Source organism: Bombus huntii, chromosome 10, assembly GCF_024542735.1.
Source record: "Bombus huntii isolate Logan2020A chromosome 10, iyBomHunt1.1, whole genome shotgun sequence".
In the NCBI taxonomy this organism is placed as follows: Eukaryota; Metazoa; Arthropoda; class Insecta; order Hymenoptera; family Apidae; genus Bombus; species Bombus huntii.
The window spans coordinates 5,369,523-5,378,529 of NC_066247.1; the positions used below are offsets into that span (position 1 = coordinate 5,369,523).

At 34.9% G+C, this 9,007-nt stretch overlaps 1 protein-coding gene across 1 annotated transcript in view; it reads right to left on the reverse strand.

Moving 5' to 3' along the window:
- LOC126870098 (syndecan-like) overlaps positions 1-8,864 on the reverse strand; it is a 231,566-nt gene extending 222,702 nt beyond the window's left edge. The window contains exon 1 of the mRNA XM_050627564.1: positions 8,610-8,864. Within this exon, the coding sequence (XP_050483521.1) occupies positions 8,610-8,681 (72 nt within the window). The 5' untranslated portion in view covers positions 8,682-8,864. The remainder of the gene's footprint in view (positions 1-8,609) is intronic.
- Positions 8,865-9,007: the final 143 nt, after the last annotated feature.

The window sequence follows — 9,007 nt, forward strand, 5'->3', positions numbered from 1 at the left end:
CCTTTTAAAGCGTTCTCGTTGCCGCCAGTTAAATTAAGGATTGGTCGGCAATTGGAAAACGCGACTCGATGTTGGTCGACGTCCTCTAAACCGATTTATGACGACCATCGGGGCCCATTTCTCTCCGTTTCAATCGCTTTTCTTTTACCTCTTACATCCTGTAATTAACTTCTCCAATTATTCTTGGGGAGCTTCAATATTATAAGAAAAAAAAAAAAGAAATCCTTTCGTTTCTCCTTTCGAAACCTCTCTTGCACTTTTTATCATTAGTATATTTATTACTGAAGATCTTTGCAACGAAAGAGAATTTCTCTAAGTATATTACTAAGAAGCCTCGATTTTATAACGTAAAACGAATTTTTTAGTCTCTATCCTCCTTTTTTTTATTATTATTAACACGTGAATCTTCCAAAAATTAAGATGATTAAGCATCTCTAAGGCGGAAAAATTGCAGGAACGCCTAAAGTCGAAAACTTGCAGAAATTCTACTTGCAAAGGTAAAAAGTTGCAAAAATAACGTCTCCGAAGTGGAAGAGTTACAGAATGGCGGAACCTCCCTGAAATGTTTTATATTTTAATAAAAACGCTATATGAATACCCAATACAAAATGTAAAATAAAGAATGTTCAGAGAAATGGTTAATACCATACCACGTTTTTCCATAAACTCAAAACGTCGGAAACTGGAATATACAAGAGAAGCAAAGGAAGAACGCCTGAAAGAAAACATTGGAAACCACCGTAAAACGCGGTACCAGGGGCGAATGTGTGGTTCATCAGACGAATCCTCGTTTAAGCTACGCTCGCTGGTGAATATCAGCGAGGGAACGTAGACAAGGGTAGGTTGCATCGTTGTACAAACGTCGCCATGTGGCTTTCGCAGCACCCTAACGAGCAAAAGTCCCCCCTAACGAGCCAAAGCCTCCCCCACCCCTTGAGAGCAGCCTGGGGCCTAACCCAGGGCTGTTTCACGACCGACGTGACTCACGAATTTTACGAATCGAATCGGAACCAAGGAACCGGGTCATTGTATCATCCAGACCCGGTTTTGCTCTTCGACGAGACATTACTACGTTATGCTATATATACCACGGAAATTCTAGGGAGACTCAAAAGCAAAAAAAACACCCTATACACGATGACGACGACGATGATGATGATGATGATAATAATAATAATAACAATAATAGCAACAACATTAATAATAATAATAATAACAACAACAACAATACCACACCGTGGTGCACACAGTAATTTTCACAGGAAAATTACTCATCCCGACGACACAAGCAGAAATAAATTTGCACGTGTAAAATTCAAAAATTAATCTACGTACCACGTACCCTTGTGGCAAATTGTCCACAGCAAGCTTACACATTAATGGGAAAAAAAGGAGATATCACGTGTTTGCAGAAATATTTTCTGTTCCATTTAATCCATGATATTATGTATAGACACTGTAGCATTGCTTTTTAATAGTTAATTAATTAGAATATGGTATGATGGTAGATGGAATGATGGATATAGGCACTGTAGTATTGTTTTTTTTATAGTTAGTTAATTAGAATATGGTATGATGTTAGGAACGTATTATATCTATGGAGTATCGTAATATGTATAATTAATTAGAAATAGTATGGATATAGTAATAATGGTGTTATACTGTGTCCGTAAAAGATTATGTCTGTAATTAATTGATAATAATGAGGATACACTGTATCCATGGAGTGGTAAGGATGAATTATGTTTGAAGAATATTATAGTGATGTTTGAAGAATACACATTACAGAATGTAGCAGTTGATTAGAAATATTATGAACACGTTATGATATTTATGTAATATTCATTGCATTAACTAGAGATTTTATCGATACAGTAATAGCGATAGTGCCTTCTATGGGATATTATAATATCTATTAGGTTGTCCGAAAAATGTCTTTCTTTCGCAAACGCGTCTCCCACAACAATGAACCTTCGTACAAACGTGAAACCAAGTCTGTAGAACGTCGCGGTGTTCATCTCAACAGAACGAAATGGATCATACGCAATTCGACAAAATAATATAAAACAAAAAACGTTGCCCACTACTTCCTCACAAAACGAAAGAAACCCTTCGGATAACCTGATACAATTGATCGAAAATATATTTGATAGCAATTTTTATGCAACTTGTTCCACGATTTGATTCGATGTAAGATCGAAATGAAGCGGAACGAAAATACCATGAAGCATGAAAACAATTCGTATCTTATAATCAGACTAAAAAAACTGACCGAAATAACCAAAGGTGGCTCTAGGGTCCGTTTTCTGCATTGGTCGATCTCGAATGCCGACGCGGTAGGACAATGCCTGGCAGGACAATGGAAAATGACCGAGGCGAGGGCTTTTAGGGCTTCTTGCCGTCACATCTCACCCGTACAATGTACATCGATTGCATTATACGCTCGATCATCGATCAACGACCCTGATATATTCGTTCTTTAGTCACGTTTTATAAGGTTAATTCACGGAGAAGGACCTAGTGTGGTGGCATCTTAGAGGCTGAAAGATTTGATGGTTGGACGTCGTTCGAATGAACAAAAATGGCAGTAACTGTTGATTCGTATCCAAAATAATACAATTATGGTTGTACTAACTTCAATTTTCTACGTCGAACAATCCAATCTCGCATTGTTCAATTTCCATAATACTTCACAATCTCGTTACAACAACATTTTAGCGATCACAACACACGTTTATTCCAAACACCAATATTCCCCTTCAAAGTTTCAAAGAGAAATCTCCTAACGACATAATCCTTCGATTATTCTAAAGAACATCAACCTTCTAAGGATCAGATAAGATTACAATCGACTAACATGTGGCTATTACTAAAGTTGCAAGCGCACAGAGCAAGAAAGAGAGAGAGAGAGAGAGACGGACACAGCAGCGTAAAGTTTACCATGAAATAACGATAGCTCAGGGAAATCTGATTCGTTGGTCGTCGATGTAACAGCGTGAACCATCGATGGGATTTCATTGTGGACCAAGTTCGACTGGATCTTGTGCTGAACAGTGAGCGTACAAGTGCTACAGGTTACGGCCTTGCGAAACGGCCAATGAACGGAACTGTAGGGACATCGTTCTTCCGTGTCCATTTCCAACATCCTTTCCGGCCCGATTTCTACGTTTCTTTCGCGTAAAAACTACTTCACGTTCGAATAAAAGCATTCCAGCTTTACGATATGGGGGAATTTTTGCCGTACCTATGTTTTTGTTTTGTTATCTTTAGGCCCTTTGGAAAAAGGATTAAATAACAGACAATGTTCACTGAAATATCATTTTCTTTTTTCGTATAAATTTCTAAATAATATTATTTAAATATAATCTTCTACTAAATAATATACCTTATTGCAAATATAATCTGTTGCTAAATACAATTATTCTTTCTTATTGTCAATAACGATATTTATATTATTTGCAATATTAGTAAAAGATTAAATAATGTAAAACGCTTGATATGTTATCAATCGGAAGATGAAACGATTTCGTATTAAATATTTTATGGAGTAATGTATCTACTTTACCCAACAATGGCAATTTGTATAAGTTTCAATAATTTCAGAAGAAATTATCTAGTCAAAAGCACAAAACCTATAGAATATTGAGGAATAGATAAGTTCACGACCTTCCAGTTCACTGACCTGACTACTTCGATATACTCTGCGGGCCATTTTCATGAAAAAGTTATCTTCAACGATAAAAACCACCTACGTATGCTTAACGTACACCGTAGTTCTACAACAATTCTTAACGAACTAACATAAAATAAACGTAAACATTATATTTACAGCGAAATCCATGTCTAAATTTTTCCTAACACATGCTGAAAGCGGTTCACAGGAACAGCTTGAACCAACCTAACTGCGTATCATATAACGTATCTAATTTCAGTGTTTTTAAAGCAATATCGAATAAATTACACACGACGATAAGAAATAATAAAAAGAATGCTTATTCTCCTTTCGAAGAATTAGAAACGAAGCAAATTTAAACTAAGCTATGTATCATGTAACGTGTCTAAATTTAGTATTAAATATCGAAGTGAATTATTCATGAATTATTTATTATAAATATCGAATGAAGTACACGCATTGACATAAGAATAATAAAAGTAACGTTTACGCGTAAATTTTCACTTCGAAAAATTACGGATGAAACAAACAAATCGAACATATCGGTGGATTTATCGGCACCAACGAGATTTTCAGTCAGTAACGCATTGCTTCCGTACAATGCAGTAATACCTTTAAGTAATAATACACGTAACATTGCGTAAATAAAGGGCTTTATTAATTTCAGCGAATTATAGGAACGCATGTGTGCGTGAATCTGATTCGAACGAGTCACAAGAGCAAAAGGATCGAAACTTTCGTTTGGACGATGACTGGGGAACCAACCAGGGGCTTTACATTGTTTACACGCAATAATTAACTAAAATGAATTCAATTAATACCCGCGATCCCGTCCCGTCGTAAATCAACACATATGTACCGTCATTAATTTTTCCATCGACGATACGTTCATGTCGTCCTCAGCCCCGTTTGCAATTAAGGACCATGAACAAATATGACGAGTCCATTTTTATTGATTTCTTATTTTTACGTTATTTAATAATCAAAAAGAGGCACGTTTTTTTTATATGAAATATCGTATTTACGAATACAGAACGATTAACGAACAAGATTACCAGTGTTGTAAGATCAAGTTTAGTCGAGAGAAAACGCTTGGAGAGAATTTGAAAGATGAGAAGGAGTTCGAATTTTTAAATCGAAGATCGCAGGAGGAAGGCATGATAGACATATTTTTGTTCATTTTCTAATTATGACGTTATCTTATCATCGAACAAGATGATTTCAATAGAACATAATCGAAAACCAATACCTGTTATGTCTAACGATGTCTGTCTTAATTAAGTCTTTATTGCGTGTCTATTAAGACATTCTTATTAATTTAGAGATTAATGAGAAAGATATAGAGAGATGTCTTATTAAAAGTAGGCAGTGAGTGTAAGTTTTAAAGACCAAGTATATATTTATACGTAACAGTATAATTATTGACAAACAATATTTTATAGCGAGTAATATATATTTCCAAAACATTAAAGAGTATGACAAAAATATGCTTAAATTCAAAACGGAATGAAAACTACTCTACTGTAATACTATGTGCGTAGCCGACGATATACTGAATATAAAAAAAAGTAGAAGACCTAAGTTACCATGTTCTTCTCCTGTAGTCCTTAATCACTTTTTTTACAAAAGGCAGAGCTATGACGTCACGTTTTAGCTATTAATTACCCATTCGTTAAGAATATATTTGTTCGATGATAAATCTCAATGAAACATACGCGTAATGTTTTCGATATTTTTCAACCGTCGATAGGTTCAACGAAGGGCTTCGTTCACCACGGCACCAATGTTGCTACAGTCGCCCGAACGATAGTCGAGAGTCTTTGCGAAAAGCAAGCAAAAAAAAAAAAAACAATGTATACAGGCCTGATGGTGTTGGCAAAGTTTCGAATTACTCGTCAACATCGGACAGAATATTTCTGGTCTCACGTTTTTGCGCCTCGTGGTCCGATACCTCGTCCACCGTGCGAGACGAGAGGATAAACAACGGTCCGACCGATTATGGTGCGAGAGAAAAAAAAACATCGTACAGTTGCTCACGGAAGTATTTGAACACCTACCATAGGAAATTTTTATATATCGTATATTATGTGGAATATAGATATATAATGAGTAGATTATCGGTTTTAGTGCAAATTTATATTTTTGTGAATATAATTAAAAAAGGTAGAACCTCGATGGAAAATTGGTTTAGCTACCAAGTATTATAGAAAGCACTTTGAACGTTATATATATCTTTCCACATTACATATGTGAATTTTGTGCAATCTCGCGCTATCAAATTTTATAATTTTTATTTTTATTATAAATTTTTATAATAAATATATAGCTTAATAACGAGACACGGTTGTCATGATTATATTGGTAAAATTTGAATGCAGTCTGGAAATACATACAGTAAGGGACAAAAGTATTCGCACAGTTGGGATGTAGAAATAAAAGAATCAATATTGCCTATATTATTAAATACATGTTGTCACGCATTATTTGAAAACATTAATAATAACGTCAATATTTCTGTACATTTATTACACAATTATATCGTTTATATAAACGTCTGTTACAACATACAATTACAGTGTATATTTATTATTTGTATAAATATTTGAATGTGTTTAATAATATAGAAAATATTATTCCTTTTTATTTCTACATTTCAACTGTACGAATATTTTTTGTCTTTCGCTGTATACAGAAGCTCTGCAAACATATATTTAATCAAAATTAATGCACAACAAAAATAGTCATCTTAAACGCATAATGAGCGTTAAAAACAATCCCACTTAGTACCGAAATTTATTGATATAATGGATAATTGATTGTTTAAACACTTTCGATATCTCTGCAAAATATATACTTGTATTAATTTTCATATAATTTCTATATATATTCAAATTCGTTTAATGTTTGATGTTTTATTTTCAAATTTGTTTAAACGCTAAATGTAATCATGATAATCGCCTTTCATTATAGTGCTGATAAATTTCAAAATGTTTCATATAACGCACATGCCTAAAGTATTTATAAAAAAATTCCTACAAGTGTTCGTATACTTTCATAGCCACTATAATGATCGGCCATATACGAGTGTGTAGAAGAATTCCTGTCCTGTCCTGTCGTAACGTAGGCTATCGAAGAGAACGAGACACCTCGCCACCCGTGATACAGTAAAAGTTTCGAAATAATAGATTCGCGGCACGCACCGCGTAGGGGCGTGTAATATCCCGTGATTTACTCTATTATGTAATTACGCCAGGTAAAAATGTCTTATAAGGCACCGCGCCTTCCGAGAAACAATTTACAACGAACTATTAACGTTAACACTCGTACCACCCGTCTTGGGTCTTTTTGAATCCCAAAATCAATTTTTTATCGATTTATTTCCTGTTTTAATTCGTTAGAAAGCTAAAGATGGTATTCGACGAAATTATTATATGGATGTGTTGTATTCATATAATAATAAACTATGTATATATATAGTAATAAATTAATTAAAATAATATTTTAAAAAGAGACGTGTATTTTTCTCTTTCTTTTTTTTCTTATATTCCAATGACCAATTAATTAATACAAAACACGAATTTTCTATGAAAGAAGTAAAAACGAATGAAAAATGACCGAAATCGATAATATTATTTCAAAATGTCACTAACTAAACGATAAACGTATCTATTTTCGATGAAGCTATTCCCAATTTTAGTACGCTACTGTGTCTCTTGTTCATAAAGATCAGAAAATACGTGTCTCTAATGTTAATACCTAAAAAACAAAAATTATTTTCTAAAATCTAAAATACATCTAGTTCTGCAAGAGTTAACATATTGGAAACAGATACTAAGCAAGTCACTGGTATGCAATGGACCTATAAATAAGCAATTTGCTTCGACTACAAATAAGAAAGTATCACCTGCAGGTACCTACGAAAATTCGAGTATTATCCTCGAATTTTTATACTTTAATCTTGCTCGTTTTACGAAACAGACCAAATTTCTAATAATTTCATAGAATGTTCTATATGAAATTGAAACGAGAAAGCACGCATATAGTGGTAACCAGACTGCGGAAGTTTATGCAAATTCATAGTTTTATCAACACGATGTAAAAAATGAGATCTAAATAAAGATTTGTTTTACCTACTAAATATTATAATATGTGCATTACTCTGGATATTTTATATATTTTTCATACTAAATGCATCCTGCAAATTTTTCTATTTTCAAATATTACCTAATTGCATAAACATGCTAACCCGTTAAAACAATTTATCCATATTTTGCACAAATTTGAGATACTCTTTAACATTATAAGAGTACAATTGGATCGACAATAACAAGTTTAAATTGTCCTAGTATCGGAGCAAAACCGAGTTTTGTCCACACGAGCACGCCACGACGAAACGAGTAAACAAATTCGTGCAATTGGTAATGGAGCGTAAACAACCGCTGCCTGAGTCGCGTCGTGCGGCGTCTGTTTAGGATTTGAACGTACACAAACTGGAGGATACATGTCATGTAAGAACGCGACACATCGATTATATGACGCATTCAAGTACATATTCAGGATAGAAATTCCATAAGTGGAAGTATTTCTAAGAAACAGACTCGTTCTATGAAAACACAAGACAAACACAAAAGTGAAGGACAGAGGCGCAGCACGTTTCTTTTTAAAACTAGTTGTAACGTACGTTCAACGAATTTGTTAGATTTATTTTATTTTATTTCATTATATTAGCGGTGTAATCAGAATACAATGTTATGAAATAATTTGCTGGCTTAGATACTGTCTACAGTACCACTTATAACGTGCTAAGTACTCAGATAAAATATCCTTTTAAAATAAATGTTGTTGAGTGATGACAAGATACGAAGGAAAAGGGGATCGAACGATCGTCGAAGGAGTGACAGAAGGGAGAAACAAGGCTACGAAAGCAAGTACTCACCTCGGTAGCGGCGTTGCATCCCGCGAGAATGACGGCCGTACTGATCAGGATCCAGTATATCCTCGGTTGCATCTTTTCCTTTGTAATTGCCGCTGGGCCCGTTCAAGAGCCCCCTGACCGATCACCGCGTCGGTTCTACGAAACCAAACGAAAAAAATTACGCGTACGTCCCAGCCAGGAAGAAACCACCAAAAATCCACCGGAGCAACAACGCGACACACACCACACTGATCGATGAACCGCGAGACACTGAGGGCGCGTCGATCGGTCACTTCCACCGCCGAGCTGCCGCCATTTTGAAATGAACGCAAGCGCGACCTAGTGGTTGATATCAGAAGTCTCTCTTCGGCGATTTTACGACGATGCGCGAAGTATTTGAATTTTAAACCAGTTTAAAT